The sequence below is a fragment of the Silurus meridionalis genome, chromosome 26 (genome assembly GCF_014805685.1).
Source record: "Silurus meridionalis isolate SWU-2019-XX chromosome 26, ASM1480568v1, whole genome shotgun sequence".
NCBI lineage: Eukaryota > Metazoa > Chordata > Actinopteri > Siluriformes > Siluridae > Silurus > Silurus meridionalis.
Window position 1 is genome coordinate 17842075 of NC_060909.1, and position 18096 is coordinate 17860170.

General features: G+C 40.8%; 2 protein-coding genes across 2 annotated transcripts in view; one reads left to right on the plus strand and one right to left on the minus strand.

The window, feature by feature from the left end:
- Positions 1-1162: 1162 nt before the first annotated feature.
- On the minus strand, positions 1163-13962 carry cusr (Copper-only SOD repeat protein). The gene is made up of 11 exons (XM_046841074.1): positions 13846-13962; positions 12983-13570; positions 9261-11346; positions 8276-8375; positions 6888-6959; positions 6216-6320; positions 5831-5963; positions 5198-5312; positions 4856-4980; positions 1787-1870; positions 1163-1654 (listed from the first exon to the last, which is right to left on the minus strand). The coding sequence occupies exons 2-11, from the start codon at positions 13020-13022 to the stop codon at positions 1566-1568; spliced, it is 2949 nt and encodes a 982-aa protein (XP_046697030.1). The 5' UTR covers positions 13023-13570; positions 13846-13962; the 3' UTR covers positions 1163-1565.
- A 2514-nt stretch (positions 13963-16476) lies between these two features.
- add3a (adducin 3 (gamma) a) overlaps positions 16477-18096 on the plus strand; it is a 60358-nt gene continuing 58738 nt past the window's right edge. Inside the window, exon 1 of the mRNA XM_046840195.1 lies at positions 16477-16624. The gene's annotated coding sequence lies outside the window, so the exon portion shown is untranslated. The remainder of the gene's footprint in view (positions 16625-18096) is intronic.

Here is an 18096-nt window from a genome sequence, read left to right on the forward strand (position 1 = left end):
GGGGAGAACTGGACAAGGCAGGCCAAGACAGGGAGGGGAGGACAGGACAAGGCAGGCCAAGACAGGGGAGAACTGGACAAGGCAGGCCAAGACAGGGAGGGGAGAACTGGACAAGGCAGGCCAAGACAGGGGAGAACTGGACAAGGCAGGCCAAGACAGGGGAGGACAAGACAGGAGAATACAGAATAAGACAAGGCAGGTCAAAACAGGAGAGAACTGGACAAGGCAGGCCAAGACAGGAGAGAACTGGACAGGACAAGACAGGAGAATACAGAACAAGACAAGGCAGGTCAAAACAGGAGAGTATGGGACAAGACAGGAGATTACAGGACAAGATGGGAACAAGGAAGGACAAAACAGTGCAGTAAAGGACACTACAATACACTTTTTACGCTGGATGCCCTTCCTAACTCAACCCTCCCCATTTATCAGTTCTTGGGACCGGCACTAAGAGTGCACTGGCTTGTGCAACCCTAACAGCTGGGTTGGTTCCCTGCCTGGGGATCAAACCCTGTCTGAGTCTATACTATAGTTAAACTACGATAATTCAACATCAGGCCAAGAGACTTGTAGTGAGGTATTTCTGTATTATCCATCGGTTTTGTTCTTGGTAGTCCAAGGCCTCTGAATATTCAAATCTTTTCTTTGCCTTATAAAAAAGTCCTAAAAGTGATATCCACAGTAATGCTATCCATTAGGAGATGTCATATTTAACAGTGTTTGGGGAAAAAAATACTCTTCAGGAGGGGGTGAGAAATAGGTAGCCTTAGGAAGGGCTTATAATTAGTTGAGTGAGATGTGTAGAGAGATAAGAAATGCTAAAATGTATAGGACCCGATGTCCTGTCTCCTGTGCTGAAGTGTCCTTTACTGCCCTTTACTACTACTACTTTTGTCTTGTCCTGTCCTGTACTCTCCTTCTTTCCAAGCCTCGTACTGTCTGGAACTCTCCCGGGTTGTCCTGTACTCCTTACGTCCTCTGATCTGTCCCGTCCTGTACTCCAGGACCAGGGTTGAGAACCTGTGCACTAGGGGGCAGTGGAGGGCAGGGAAATATTTTATTGTGTCAAAAATGTTGTGAAATCTTGTGCATGTGTAAAACATGTAATCCAAGTATAAGTCTTATGCAAGATTGACTAACAATTAGCCCTGTTTTCAGTACATTTGTTTCAAATATTTGGTTTTAATTCGACTTTAAGACTTGACATCCACATAGTCAGCATAGTTACAACATACAAAGCGTGTTCAATTCAATTCTACATTCAACACACATTTCTTACTTTTTAATGCAAAATGAAGGATGCACTGGGGCTGATTAGTTTTCTTTGGGAACACAAAATATACAATCACATGAGTGTAGAAATAAAAAACACAAACAGTAAACCATTTCCAGCAAATATACAGTTAATTGTAACAGTGAAAAGTGAAAAATAACAAAACTTAATTTTTCTCTAAATCTAATATTCTTTACAGCAGTTGATTTCAAGTGGTTTAAACTCTTTGACATTCAATCAGTGCAATCGAGTCAAGCAGGGTTCCTGTAGCTGTAAATTCAGTAGCGTGACCTCACTGAGACGTCCAGCGCACGACCAGAGAGTGCAGAAGGTAAACGGCGGCAAGGAAGATGTGTGATGAAAGAAGTCCTGGAACGCCACCTAAAAAAATCAGATGAGTTGATATTCTTAGTGTTTTCTCTTCATTTCCACTTCCCTTTTTATACACGTACCAATAAACGTCCTGTCCAAATAATGTGAATGATGGTGACCTGAAGATCAGGTGAGACTTACTTTTTGTACACCATTCAGTCTGCCTGTACATGCCCATCTTCTCGCTGTCCTTTACAGCAGATAGCTTCTTCAAACTGATGTCCCCTGTGGGTCAACAGTCAGAGATATTGCACAGAACTTTTGTACATCGCTCTGGATAAGGACGTCTGCTAAATGCTGTAAATGGAAGCTAAAAACAAACAAGACTGAAAAAGTTAGCTTTGATGCTAATTAGCTAGCTTTTGAGCTACAGTTGGTATAATATATTATATTTTTTTTCTATTCGCTTTGGCCTTTTGTCGATAACGAGACGGTGTTTTCTGTCAATAAATATATAGTTTTCAAATGTATCCAGATCAGTCTAGACGTAGCCTTAGAACAGCTAATCGCCTGCTGTCATTGGGCATTTATAGTTATTGCATTTGGCAGGTGTACACATTCAGAGCAACTAAGCAGGTGAGGGTTCTGGGTTTTTGCGTAGTAGTTACGGCTTGGGTGGTGCTGAGATTTACACTCGCAACCTTATGACCAGAAGTCCAACCATCTTTACCACCTCGCTTATTCCTGGGATCATCAGAGTGATTATTTGAATCCACCTGGAGCTTTATGATCCATCCACAAAACTCAACTTAATCCACCATTTTCATCTAGGACCCATTCTTTATGAGCATAAAAATCTATCTATCTATCTAGCTATCTAGCTATCTAGCTATATATCTAGCTATCTATTTATCTAATAGCTAACGATATGATACATTAAAACAGAGATGATTTCAACCACCACAGATATAGACTAGCCAACGAAGCTAACAACAAGCAAGGCAGAAGGCAACAAGAAGTACGGCTAACGCATACTAGACAGAGGGAATCAGTGATATACTGAAAACAGAGACATTCCTGATCATCATCTTTTCTCTGCTTGTGTTCTATGGATACATTCATTAGGTAACATCATTTGAAATACTTTTGTATAAACATGGCTTTGTAGTGCAAAAAATATATATTTTTAATAAACACAGACATTCTTTTTCTGTTCTGTCCAGGAAGACGCAGCTCTACCTCTGCCATGTAAATCTGTAGTCTATGTGACTCTCAGGACACGCCTCGGTCTCCGTAGTGTTGCGATACGACATATTCACAAAGCAGCAGCTGAGAGAACGCGCTCAAGAAACAATTTAGCGAGGAGAAAAATCGATCTACATATCAAATATTGGTCACAGATTGGCCAGTTTCTAAATAATGAAATTATATCACGGATCTACTGAAAACTAATCGAATCTTAGCGTCTCTGAAATCTATATATAAGTGATCACCACTCCGATGACACACCCCTCTTTCCTTTCAGAATGAGCTATAAGAATGGGTGCTCCCACACACTCGAGCCAGGCCTCGGGTTTCCTTCTAATTTTCCTTCTCTGTGTGTGCTCTTTGAAAGGACTGAATTGTTCATTGTATAGACAGAGAGCTCAGGAAGAACAGGGAAAAAAATGAATTGTAAATAAGTCTAGAAAAAGGTATTCGCATTCTCTTCTTATCATTATGCCCAGGAATCAGGTAATCTGATTACACCCATTATTATTTATGACCCGGAATATTCCACAGGTACGATAACGAACGTGGAAACTGCCAAGTCATGCGATGTTTGCTGTGACATTGTAAAAAAAAAAAATACTTGAGAAATAAGTCCTTGCCCAAGAGTCTATCAATAGCCCTTGATCCAAACCTCATAACCGCATCATGTTTACATATTGTTTGCTGAGGGATTTCTAGGGTTGTTGTTGTTATCACCAATGCAGAACCGAAAGAAAAAATTAGTGTGGCTTGCATAAGTATGAAAGTAGGGTCACGTATTCTAGCCACGCCATATTGCCCATTAGAGTGCAAGGTGGGGGTGGGGGGGATGACTGACACTGCATAAGTATTTGCCACAAGTGCAGTGAAACTGCTGAAGTAGTTTTTAAAGAGTTAGCCAAGACTCTGACTAATCCCCTGTGTGTTTACCTGGACACTGACTTTTAGTAGACGTCAGGTATATTTATGTCCCGCACTTGTTTTGATCACTGTTGCACTTCATAATTTGTTCAGGGTTCAATTATATAGGAAGGATGTGACACTTGAATTCGAATCGAGTTTTCCTATACGCTAAACAATACCAAACTGCTTTGTGACCAAACAGTGTCAGAATAGATTCATTTTGTTCAATTATTGAGTAAAAACGAACACAAGTAAGTAAATGTAGGATAGGATTTAGCAATAAGGAAATCTTTTGGCTCATCAGCATGGAGTTATAATTGGTAAACGGACACTGCAGTGTACAATACCAGAAGAAAATGTATTTTTTTCCTGTTTTATTCAGAAGAACAGAACAGACAGACATTAAGTGAAGTATATTGATGGTTACGTCTGTGTGCTATTCAAGAAGTACACAGTACACCCCTCACATTTCAGCAACCATTTTAGTCTCTTCTCAAGATAAAATACTACAGAAATTACAATTGGATCTATTTTTTCGAGTAGTCAATGTGCAGCTTATATAGAAATATAGCTTTACTATCCTCTAACTCAACATACAGTAATTATTGTCATAAATAACTGCCAACAAATATTAGTACACCCTAAGTGAACGTGTCAAAACTGCACCGCATTAATCCTCCTGGGTATGAAATTCACCAGAGCTGCACAGGTTGTTGCTGAGATCCTTTTCCACTCCTCCAGAATGACATCACGGAGCTGCTGGGTGTTACACACATGGTGCTTCCTTACCCTTCCCTTGAGGATGCCCCACAGGTGCTCAATAGGGTTCAGGTGTGAAGATATATTTAGCCACTCCATCATTTTCACCTTCAGCAAGGCATTTGTCATTTTGGCGATGTGTTTGGGTACTTATTATGTTGGAAAACTGTATATATATACAGGGGTATATATATAAGTGCAAATACTTATGCAGTCCCCCACCCCCACCTTTCACTTTGATATTATGGGCCATATAGTGTAGATTCGTGACATATAAAGTGTGAAGGATGGCGAATAGGCACCATGTTTGCGTTTTTCTCCACGTTGGCTGAGCATTAACAATAGACGTCTTCATACCTGAGACCATAAACGTGACTTGCTGGCACTTCCCTTCTGCCACGGTTGAGAAGGCACCGGGTAAGATGGACACCCGGGACACTTGGACCTCCAGAACGTCTGCCACCCTTGCACGAAAATCATACCTGACCAAACACAAAAGCGATTTCACATGTTGTAATGAACAACAACGTGAATGTATATCAATAGTTATTATGTAGCTACGTGAAATGTAACAAACTGCTCATTTCTGTGAACAAATTGAAACGTACCAAATCATCCACACGAGGCTAACATTAGAAATTCATAGCATGTCGTTCACTTTCATTAACGCTAGGTAGCAGACAGCGGCGTCGGACAAACCTGCTGAACGACGGCACACTCGGGAAGATTTGCTGCGCCGATGGCGACCCGGGAACGATGGCTGCACAATCGATGATCTCATTTCCTGCCCTGAGGACTAGTGACCTGTAAATGACTGATAAACAATAGCAAAAGCAGGTTTGTTCTCTTTTTCTATATTTTCAAAAAACAAGTCACAACTGTAAACTTCTCCACCGTTTGTTGTGTTCACAAACGTGATCAGTTTTCAGGACAAATAAAAATTATTCTGAATCTGAAACAAAAGATCAATCACATGAACGTTTTATATGTACTTGTTCAGAAGGCAGAGTTTAGCTATATATCCTCTGAATAATGGATATTGTAATGGCTAACAGGCAATGGCTTCTTCAGGTAATGGCTAACAGGCTTGATTTACAGAAACTTAACTATGAAGCAACTAGATGCTTTATTGCATATGGCGGTGTAACACAATTGTTTCATCTGTTTATGCGATAAACACATCCTATTGCATTATCAACATGTCCCAACCTCTCTGCGAGCTTTTTATACAACTAAATAACAACCAAAAGTGTTGGTACGAATTTTATTAGCGATTATTTTATCGATAAAATGTTGCAGCCCTAATCTAAAGGTCTTAATTTGACACGGTACCTGTGTAGTCTCCAGCCAGGTGAAGATGCGCATCTGTGAAGAGTTGCCTCAGGTTTAAACTGACCGGGCCGTGTTTACTGGTCAGATCTCCAACCACGCAAGCCAAACAGGTGAATGGGGAACAATTTGAGCTCTGGGTTAAGAAAGGGGGGTACAGAAGAAGGCATTAACAACATGGAGGAAAGTTCTAAGGGGTATAAACCTAGAGAAGTGGACGATACAAAAACTATTTTGTAACATGCCAACAGATAGCAGTACAAGGCTGCAAGCACAGTCACAGGGAGCACCGACCTTCATAGGTCAATGTGCCAAAAGGAGAGTTATTCAGGAAAATTATTACTGTAGGCAAATGAATTACATACAAAAATATGAACTCTGTGCTTACCTGAGTTGTCATATTGAAAGGGTTATAAATGTCCCCATTTCCTGGACACCCAACCACTGTTCCATTGACAGGACTTTTGGATATGTACCAGGACGCATTTGTGACCTGGACCAAACATGATATTCTAATCAAATATCAATGACAGACCAATCATTACATCATTGGACACCTCAATAGTATGAGTAGTTGTTTTTTTGTGGAGATCAAATATCAAGATGGCCAAACACTCATTGCTGGACCTAGCTTGCCCAAGATTCATAAGACTCAAGCACTCAGATTTGAGGCTTGCATGGGATTAGCAGTGAAATGCTTTGAATGAAGCCATAAGCCAAAACAAACTTATTTACAAACACGTATTAATTGGGTGTTATTAAGCATTATAGCTAAAACAGTTGCACTACACAGAGCTAGAAAGCACCCAGCTGAGCAGTTGGTGGTTTATCTATCTTGCTCAACTTAATTTAATAGAGTTCTTAAACCAGAAAATGATGCAAAGAAGATAATTCATTAAACCAGAAAATGTTTCAACCAGGAAATGCTGCAAGAAGAAAATGATTGACCTCGCAAGGTCGAATGACTTTTTTTAAATATTGCACTTGGGGCAAATCAGTAGCATAAATGTTCAACACTGATCCTGGTTCATAGTTAAAGCGTGGGTGAACTGGTACTCACATTAACAGATGCCTTGAGGTCCACCAACAGGGTCACATCACCGAAGCTGCCATCAGGAAAACACTGCTGCGACTGAATAACATTGCACATGAAGAATTTCATTCATTTGACTATTTACGAAATTTTGGAGAACTAAATAATGATCGGATGTGCTGGATTAAGTGTTATTTTCTAAACTGCCAAGTAATAAAGCTTTTAAATAAAACCTTTTGTTTAATTTAACTTCATCTACAGTGATCAACCTAAACAACAGTCTAACAATACTAATGTTTTAAAAACCATAAAAGACCTTGTGTTTACAAACTTTTGAAAGACACTGTATATTGTAAATTCCGTTTGGCAGTGCAAGTGGTGCCGAGCGCACAAAATCTTAGTGGTTAAAAATGTAAAAAGTGATGAAAGACAGCGGTGGAGAAAGAGTTCCACGTAGTGAAAGCTTCCTTTTCAGTAGTGCAATTTAGAAAAGCAGAAATGGAACTATGGTCCGAGCCACTTAGTCATACATAAACAAGACAAATCATTAATTGTAAATATATAATATATAGCTTGCTAGCAGGCTCACCAGGAAATAAATACTAGCAGGCTAATTGTAACATAGGGTGCATGGTTAAGATTACTGTACTGTACACCATTACATTTATAAAGTGACATAATGTCTAGATCAATTCACTAAGGTACCATATGGGCTGCGTAGGTGCGTCCAAAATTCTCAGATTGTCAGAACTCGTGAGGGGGGTATTAGAATGTATCCCCCTTGTGTTCAGGGGGACCACTGTGTGTGTGTGTGTGTGTGTGTGTGTGTGTGTGTGTGTGTGTGTGTATATATATATATATATATATATATATATATATATATATATATATATATATATATACTGTATACTGTATAAACACAAAATCTACACTAAACCCTGGGCAATGCAGTAGGAGTGGTGTATTAATTTCTAAATTAATTAATTTCTAAATCATACATCTTCACTCGTTTTCTTCTTCTCTTTTCGCGTATCTTCCACTCCACAGAATAGAGAGAAAGCAGACAGTGTCATGTTTTCGTGGCAGATTTAAAGAGACCCCCCCCTTATCCTCTTCATCCGGACCCGGGTGAAAGGGTCACGAATGCCAGATGGATTCTCTATTACACCACGAACGCATACAGAGAGGTATGCATTCAGAGGTGTCATGCTGAGTCCCGTTTATTCCGTGAAACAGCGAACCGCACTTTAATTAGCTAGCCGCTAGTTTGCGAGGAGCAAGAGACTTTATTTTGACTTATCTTTGCAGACTGGCACCACCGTGCACTCGTTGCTCAAACCAGAATTATTATTGTATGTAGTTTTTTTTTTTTTTTTTTTACATCAGTCTGGCTTGATAATTTAACTAGTAGTTACCATGATTACTGTTCCCTTCACAGTGCTGTTGAATATGGCCTTGGCGGTAACCCAGTACCCGTCCGAGGAGTTCATGGCTGCGATGTCGGCACACTGCATCCTACAGGTTGTTTAAGAACAAAGGAAAAACATTTCTGATCACAAGCACAAATGATTTATCTCTTTTTTTTAAGGGCTTGTTTCCTGCAGTCTGTGCGTACCACCCTCAGTGTTCACCTGTTGTTCCTCATTGTAATTTGGGTTAAAAAAGAAATGACTTTCTGTTCTGTCGCTAGTTCCTGTTTCCAGAAACACTGTAACGTGTACTTAGACCTATCGGGGTCATTATGAGCATATTTCAATTAATTGTTTAACTACTGAACTTAAATTCTGGCCTCAGCTTGCCTTATTATTTTCATTCTTATTCCGAAAGTCAGGATTCCTATTTAGATATCTGACCTCATAATTGCTCCCAAATTGGACTCAGGTAAGCTGATATAATGTGTGTGTGTGGGTTTCTCATAAAGATTTAACAGTAGACTTCTTAGGAAGTTCAAGCCAAGTATTTTTCAGAATACATAGCTTAAGACTGAATGGCACAGTGAATAGGAATTCTATAGATTTAAAAGGTTATTCTGTTTGAACTGAACTGAAACATCTTCCCACAATTAAAACTGAAACCCCAGATGTTAGATTCAGTTCTGCAAAAGAACACACAATTCATACACTCTTAATTAAATTGTCTTTTGTAAGCATTTTATCCTGGTCTATGGTAGACCAGAGGTGAGAATACACTCTGAATAGGTGTCTGTTCAGCACATTAGGGACAATCAGGATTAACCAATCAACCTACCAGTATTTTTTCTGCACAAATTCATAGCTCTGCTTTTAAGTTTTTGAAAAAATATTGTGATGCACACATGTCCAAACTGCCATTACATGTTTGCGGATTTAAATAAAAAAAAATTGCTTTCTATGAGTAATATTCCAGGAAAACTGAACTAACCTCGATCCATTCCTGTAGTGGATAACCAGGGACCGTCCTACAATACTGTTTGGTCCACCCAACGGCATGTTGCAGTCCTTATAATGGTTCTCGAATTTGGTCTGATCATTTAGACTCCCGAACTTCCCGCTGATATCGCCGATCTCATACTGATCGACTGTTCCATTCGCTGCTGATGGAGACGTTGAGATATTCACGTTATATGGGTTGAAGTGGCCCATCACATTTTCGTTAGAGCAGGCATCTGGTCCACTCTTTACTGGGAGAAGATGGACATGGTATCCACCAGCTTTGGCCTCCAGGCTGGACAGAGAGACATGGATGTTAGTTGGCCCCTGGGGAGAGTGCTGTAAGAAGTGGACGTTTCCAACGGATGATCCGGACCCTTGCCAGGATCTGGTCTGAGCCGAAGGGAAGCGCAGGAGTGTGATATTTGCACAGGCAATGCGATGGCCAGCCTCGTCAGGGCCATGGATCACGACAGACCGACCAATCATGCTGCTCAGTCCAGACATCCAGGCTGTAGTATCCGTGAAGAAGTTCTTGCTTGGTAGTTTGCTGACATTTGCTGACAAATTCATAATCTTGTGTTTGCCAGACAGGTCTCCAATTTCACAAGCGAATGGACATTCTGGTCTACAGTTTATTTTATAGCTGCTTAAGCTGGTGTTGATATTGTAGGGGTTCCAGTGTCCCCCAGTGGACCAACAGCAATCATTATCACTGTCTGACTCTGTGCTGATGGGGAAGTTATGAATGTGCCAGTGGTGTTTTTGAGTTGCAGGAGAATCTGGTCGTCCGTAAGACAAGTCTAGGAACACAGAGATATCTGAGAATGGGTTTCCAATCAACTGGGTGAAGAGAATAGTTCCTATCACTGGGCCCTGAAAGATTGCTCTGGCTGTGATCACGTTCCCTGGGTAGTCAATGCTTGAGCAGATAAATCTTGTACCATTAGGCTGATGCAGAACCACAGAACGACCAACAATGCTGTTCTGTCCGAATAGTGGCAGATTCCAGTCAGTGAAGTTCGCCTGGATGTTATCTGCGTTACTTAAAGATCCATGTCTCGAACTGAGGTCTCCAATTTCATAGTAGTCATGAGTTGAGCCAGCAGGTGGAGGATACACAGGCGGCTGAGTATCCACATCAAAGGGGTTCAAGTGACCTCCAACATTATCATTGCTGCAGGTGCTCTCAGGGGGAGACCTCATCTGCGGAGTGGGAAACATATGAATGTGGTATGGCCCAACCCTTCTGTTCAAGTTGGCGAGGGTCACAGAAAGAGTTGTAGGCTCAAAGGGAGACTCCTGGCGAAAAAAAATATAACCTTTTACGCCTCTCATGTCTATCAGGGCGTGGACTTCCTTCGGTTCTAGGGTTCGGATATTAGCACAAGTATACTCTGAGCCAAGTTTCAACAGAGCAAAGTTAAATCCAAGATTGAGAGACGGGATTTCTAAACGAGATTTGACAAGGTTGAGAGGAGTGCCTACCATCAGCTGACCCAGGTTTATCAAACTATTTGGGTTCAGTCTGCCCAGCAATTCTTCACAGCTAGCAGCAGAGCTCTGAGACAGAAAAACACTCACATTAGCAAAGGAGGAAAAGTTATTCTGATTTAGATTGACCAGGTCGGAGAGAAGTGTGGCTTGGGGTTGCCCTGACGTCTGTCGGAGGTAGATATTACCAGCCACAACACTAAAGAACCGAGCATGATAAGTGGTGACCTGCGACTCCGCTATGACACCTGAGCAAGCCTTCTTGCCATTGCATGTCTCTACAAGTAAAGAGCGTGCTTCCAGATTGGGTGTTTGCTGGAATACACGGGAGACGTTCACCACAGTAATGGAGGTGTTAATCGAAAACGTGAACACACGCGCTCCTATCTGGGCTTTCTGGCAGGGCTGGGCCACGTGACCGTACATGACAGGGAACTCTGTGAGTGTCAGATTGAAGGTGTCACACGTTCCTGTGCCAGGACCGCTCAAGTTTACGGTGGCTGTCTGTTGTATGGAATCAAACCTGACCGAACCAGTGATTCCTGCCATGTTGAAAATGGACAGAAACTGACTAACAGCAGGACCTAAAAATAGAGATGAAAAATATTTGTTGCATTAGCAATGTGTATGGAAAATCACACTCTGTTTCTCCTAACAACACTGTCTGGTTTTAACTAAACAGTGTAGTATTACTTTTTGTTTATGGTCTATAGTTCCAAGTATTGAAAAAACAGTCTTAACCACCTAAAACTTTAGTTCACTGAAAGAGAGAGTGGTAAGCATGCAAATTGTATGTTTTAGTGGGCGCGGTCATAGAACATGGTTATTATGGTGCTTCTACTGATACCACACCAAAGACCCTCTCTCATCCCACTCGCCTACAAGCCAGATATAAAATACTCTACTACATATTATCTTATATAATATGTCCTTTAAAAGAAACACAGCCACATTGTCACTTATCCCTGACAAAGAAAGTATAAAGGCTTTCTTTGGAAGGGGTCAATAATAAAAGACAAGGAGAAAGGAACTGATATTCAAGCATGCATGAAAGACCAGGTAAGAAAGAGGGAAAGTGAGTTTTTGTACGTCAAAGGGTAACCAGGTTACATTTTTTTTTTTCCACTAATAACATTACCACTTGAGATTACTCATAAAGCCTTTTTAAGGTGGATCTTTCTAATTACTCTTTCTTTCCACCTTAAGAAAAAAAATCCTTTCTCTGGTCACTAATGTACATATACATATTTATATACACTGATCAGGCATACGTTATGGCATTATAACATATGAATAACACTGATTGTCTCTTTATCATGACACCTGTTAGCGGGTGGAATAAATGAGGCATCAAGTGAACATTTTGTCCTCAAAGTCGATGTGTTAGAAGCAGGAAAAATGGGCAAGCATAAGGATTTAAGAGATTTTGATGAACACCAAATTGTGATGTCTAGACTCCAAAACTGTAGCTCTTGTGGTCTGATCCAACAGACGAGCTCCTGTATCTCAAATTGCTAAAGAAGTTAATTCTGTTGATGTTTGATGGGTCACGACTGTTTTGGCAGAAAAAGGGGGACCAACATAATATTAGGCAGGTGGTCATAACCAGCTAGTATTGGACTTTTGGAGAGATACCCTATAAACTATGCACTCAGAAATAATGTGGTATTTTCTTAATGTACATACAGGAGACCTGTAATAAGAGGCTTCAACGGTACACTACATGCACATTTCTTGGTATTACACACTGACTGACGCTTCTGGGCACCACCGTATCGCCAAGAGAACGCAGAGATGGTACCATTTTTCACCCTTTTAACCTTTACTGTATATATGTAAGTATAGTGCTGGGAACCTAACAGAACCTTTAAAGCTTTAAATGTACTTTACAGTCTGTCTGCAAATTCTGTTTTATCCGTTAACATTTTATCCTTTTTAACAACAAGGACATATTATTTACGAGACAAACAAACAAAGTCCATGTCGCATGAGCAAAGTCTATATCTTTCCCCCTCTTTATTTGTTATGACTAAAGAAGAGTAAAATAGAGATAACAAACTCCTCTTTATCTCTGAATTGGAGCATGAACCCACACATAAACATATGTGCATTAATATCCCAGCTCTCAATTGTACATGCACTTACAGACAATACACACTTCAATACATGGCAACTGGACTGCAAACGAATACAGACATACAGTAATATGAGCGAACTCACCGCACAGAGTCAGCAGAAGGAGAGCTGCTGAAAGGCACATGTTGGCTGTGTGTGTGTGCGTGTGTGTGTGTGTGTGTGTGTGTGTGTGTGTGTGTGTGTGTGTGTGAAAAGGACAGTAGGAGAGAGGAAGATGTGGTTTCAGCAGGGACGTCCCCGGTGTGTGTTTGTGTGTGTGTGCGCAAGAGAAACATAATTTCCTTAATTTCTATCAAATAAATAAGGTGGTGTTTGGAGGTGTGGGTGAGGGCAGGACCTAATACCACACAGACATATATACACACACACACACACTATCTTTAAACCACCTCCCATTAACTACCCAACAACACACTGTTCTAATCCAAACACATACATGATAGAGTGCACGACTGATGATGTTCAATACAAGATTACAAAAATAACTCCAATTCCTTATTTAGTAAAAAAAATGTATTAATTAAAGCGTAGCAGCTCATCAGCTCTATTTTTGGAGAGAGGAACCACTTCAGATCTTCGGTCGTGGGTCCTTCAGCGAAGCTATTTAAGTCTCTGATTATGCTCTAAGAGACGGTGACCACCTGAGAGAATGGAAGGTGCAGAGACGGACACCTGCAGATGGAAATAAACAGAAAGAGAGAGATGGACAGACACAGCCTTAGAAATGGAGATAAACAGAGAGACACAAGCAGAAATAGTCTTGAGAGAGCTTTAAAGATGGAGATAATCTGAGGGAGAAGCAGTGAGACAAAATAGAAGACTTGATGAGAGACATAGAGATAGAGACAGACAGATGGACCGGCACAGAGAGAAAAAGAGGAAAAAACACCAAAGACAGTCAGACAAAGAATCAACCAACTCCTGGTTCACTTCTGAGCTTGGCTTACTGTCTGTGTGGGTGTTTCACGTTTCCTCCTTGTTCTTCGGTTTCTTCCTTCCTCACAAAATACATGGACTTCAATTCAGAGTGTATTCCAGCCACTGTATCTCAGGGATAAGCTCCAGATCCAGCACCACCACCCTGACCAGGATAAAGCGGCTTACTGAAGAGGAATGTTTTGTAATAATGAAATCATGACACACTGCAGGAAGCTTCTCTGTCATGATAGGAGCACAGGGAAGTGAACTGGGAATAAAATTTCACTCGGACTGCCATCTAGGCTAAGATAACAAGAATAAAGTAAAATTACGAGTTTATCATATGAATCCATATGCCACAACGTGCTGGGACCCCGGCTGAAGTACTGCCAGTGTCAGAGACGTCGAGTGCACCGGTGTTCAACTCATCCAGGGTCGATTTCTTTGAGCATCATACTGATAGTCTCTTGAGAAATTACATCTCCTCTTCGAATAGTACACAAATGTGACCACTGATATCCTTGCAGTCGACTGTGGATCGCTATTTCAGACAACAAAAGAGGCAAATTCCTCTATGTCTGTCCGATTTGTTGTTCTGAATTGAAGACAAAGAAATTATTTATTGGTAAATCCTAAGCTAAAGTAGGAGTAACCTACAGTAGAGTTTTTTGCAAAAAGCATAACTTTACCACTTTAGGTTCCCTGGTGGTCTAGTGGTTAGGATGCGGTGCTCTCACCGATGCGGCCCGGGTTCGATCCCCGGGCAGGGAACCAACCCCAGCCACTCTTAGTGCCGGGGAGGGTTGCGTTAGGAAGGGCATCCAGCATAAAAATTGGCATGTGCCAAATCAAACATGCGGCTGATCCACTGTGGCGACCCCTAATGGGAGAAGCCGAAAGAAAGTTTATAAGTTTACCACTTTATTCTCATTATCTTCATTTTGTATTTTTTTTTTTAAAGCCGTCTTATTAGACAGATTTCAAGATTTAAAGGTTGAAGGAAAGGTTTCCTGATGAAATAGTTCATTCATTCGTACTCCGATCAAAGATAAAAAGTCCTCCGGCGCCCTCTGGTGAAAATTTTGGGAGATTGTCTATAGTTCCCAAAGCTTCCACCAGGTGGAGCTTGCGCGTTTAATTCTCATTAACTTGAAATTCAAGAATTTCACGTAAGTGAACAGATATTTGTTGAATGTAATACATTTTTTCTTCTTCCTCTTCTTTCGGCTTCTCCCATTAGGGCTCGCCACAGCGAATCATCCATCTCCATACCCCCCTGTCCTCTACATCTGCCTCTTTTAAACCAACTACCTCCATGTCTTCCCACACCACATCCATAAACCTCCTCCTTGGCCTTCCTCTTTTCCTCCTTCCTGGCAGCTCCATCCTCAACATTTTCTTACCGATATACCCCATGTCCGTCATGTCCAAACCATCTCAATCACACCTTGTCTCCAAAACGTCCTACACGAGCTGTCAATAATCTACATGAGCTAATAATCTAATTTCTAATCCTGTCCATCATTGTCATTTAATGTAATGCAATTAAAGTGTAATAAATTAAGTAAATAAATATCAGTTACAAATCTTTCATAAAATGAAGCCCAGTGAACAAATCGGTTTTGTTGACTTGTGCATGCTGCATCCATGAAACTTTTTTCCCCTCCAGCATCCTAATAAACATTAGCATGTGCATTTATGTGCAGGTTTACAGCCAGAACAGACACGTGCACCAGGTTTAATGAATCCGGTCCAGTCATGTGGATCGCAGTCGTTCGTTTTAATGAGACGTAGGTTTGTTTACTTCCGCCCCACAAAATTTTGGTTTGTGTTTCAGCGCTTTATTAGAGCGCAGGTGACAGAAAAGACGATCTGTTGGTGTGATGATATCGTGGTACTGCTTATAGTAGAGCAACATTTGTTTTATTCCTCATTGAAAAATGAAAACATAATCCAACATTTTTTTAAAGTATTGTATTGTGCCAGGGTGCAGGGGGCTTCAAACCTGACTTCTTCACCTCCACATCACTAAACTAAAGGAAAAAAAGTTCTGATTTCATTCATCTCTTAATTGAGCTGAATTTATTTTTCATTTAATGTGTTATGTGTTGGGGTTTAGGATGAGGGTGTCCTTATCACACCATACAGCTCCATGTTCAGGGTGTCTAATGGTCTTATGGGGTTTCCTCTGGGTTTTTAAGTTTCCTCCAACTTTTGAATAATTTGGTGACTAAAGACACACACACACACACACACCACACACACACACACACACACATACTATGCCAAAAAAAAAGACGATGACTGAATGAATGATGAATGTACAGTAATACAAATATTTAGAAATTATTTAAAAAAATAGAAATTGCCTAAAAAAACATTAAAACTGTATAATTTGACTAATAATTTAATAAATGTTTTTAAAAAATGTTATGATATTTTTTATATTATATTTATTATTCGAATAAATACTTTTTTTGTTTTGTTTTGGTTTGTGTACTGTGTTGCCCAATCGTTCGCTTCTACACGATTTAAATCGAATCCCAGTTCCGACACCTGCTACATTTTGCTCCCTCCGTTGATCAACACGGGGTCTGCGCTTCCTGTCATATAGTGAGCGTTGCCGCTACCGAACTATCGCGATATTTCGCGCGATCTCTACGCGGCAGCTTTCGGAGTTTCGGAACGGCGCAGCACGCTCGCGCGGACACTCGGTCGGATTTCTGTGCGCGCGCAAGCACTCGAATGAGAGGAGCCGCAGACTGCGTTTGAAAGCGTCGCGCGAGGTTTTTCTCAGCGCGTGTCAAGGTAACGGCGCTGGTTTATTATTTATTACTACTGTTTTTTAAATATAATTTATGATTATTATCAGTTTATTTGGCGTTAAAGCGCGCGCGGGGCGACTGGAATTCACCCTCTGCAAAGCAAAGTTTCATTTTTTTGCTCCGTTTCCAAAGCGCGTGCGCGAGATTCGCATGCAGCGCGTGGGACTGACACGCTCGCGAGGTCGCCATAGTTACGAGAAAAAAAAAGAAAAAAAAAAACTCCGCATCGCTTGCGCACGCTTTGGCGCTCTTCAGTTCTGTGTCGACTCAGTGCCGATACCCGGAACGACTCAATCGACTCAGTTGCCAGATTTTAACTCTGTTTACAAACAGGGTTGCCAGATCTGTCTCGTTGTATTGCACGGTTTTACTCTACTGACCTCATATTCACCTTCCGAAAGTTATTTTCCCTCATTGTGTGTGTGTGTGTGTGTGTGTGTGTGTGTGTGTGTGTGGTCTAATAAACACAGTTAGTTAATACACATACGTTGATATGCACCCTGTCTTCACTGTTTATTTGGTTCATGTTTATTAGTTAATTAATTATCCATCACAAGGATTTGATTGATATGTTATTCTTTCCTCAGGGAAATGGGATTATTTATTGTTATAGGTGTGTGTTGAGGTGAGGTGTCTTCTGATCAGGTTCTCGCTTTTACTCATAAAGAATAAAAACCCAGTGAATCATACTGGGAAGACTTCCATCCTGAGGTAATAGTTTGGCTTGAAAAGTGAAACCCTACTTGAAAGTCAATCTGACGTGACTTTTTTGTTTTTTCTTTTTCCTCGCCGTCTCTCCTTGTAATTTAACCCCCAAACTCTCCTTCTCCTGGCAGATGCTTTCTGTCTCATGCAGCCCAGTTTTTTAGCTCTCTTTTCTCATGCAACTGCTTTTTTTTCCTCATGTTGTTACTTTTTTCTCCCAAAGAGAAATCTTTCTTTATCTTTGTGGGTCTTTTGCATTGCAGTCAGTGTTTCTCTTTCTCATAGTCTCTCCCTCTTTCTCATACAGTCTATTCCCCTTTTTCTCATACAGTCTCTCCCTCTTTCTCATACAGTCTCCCCTTTTCTCATACAGTCTCTTTCGTGGAGTCAGTTTCTCTCTCTTTCACTGTGTGTGTGTGTGTGTGTGTGTGTGTGTGTGTGTGTTTCTTTGCCTTTTGCTTTTGCTATTTCTCATGAAGTCTCCTTCTTTCTCCCCAAATCTCCTTCTCTTTCTTGGAGTCAGTCGCATACTTTCTCTCTCTGACTGTCTGTCTCTATTCTCTCTCTCTCTCGCTTTCTCTCTCTCTTTCTCATCAAGTGTTTCTCTCCTTTTTCTCCAGAGTCACTCTTTTCTGTAATCATTTTTCTGGAGTATTTTCTCCGTCATCTTTGTGTTTTTGCCTTTTCTTTTCTGTCTCTCATACAGTCTCTTCCTCTTACTTCCAAAATGTCTTCCACTTATCACTCACT

What these genes read in the sequence shown, in the direction of transcription:
- cusr (XM_046841074.1), bottom strand. Translation starts at nt 13,022, where the DNA reads ATGTGCCTTTCAGCAGCTCTCCTTCTGCTGACTCTGTGCG. An exon ending in TGAAGGGAACAGTAATCATG is followed by an intron (nt 6,960 to 8,275) that starts GTAACTACTAGT and finishes AATGTTATTCAG; the next exon opens with TCGCAGCAGTGTTTTCCTGA. An exon ending in CCTGGCTGGAGACTACACAG is followed by an intron (nt 5,313 to 5,830) that starts GTACCGTGTCAA and finishes ATTGTTTATCAG; the next exon opens with TCATTTACAGGTCACTAGTC.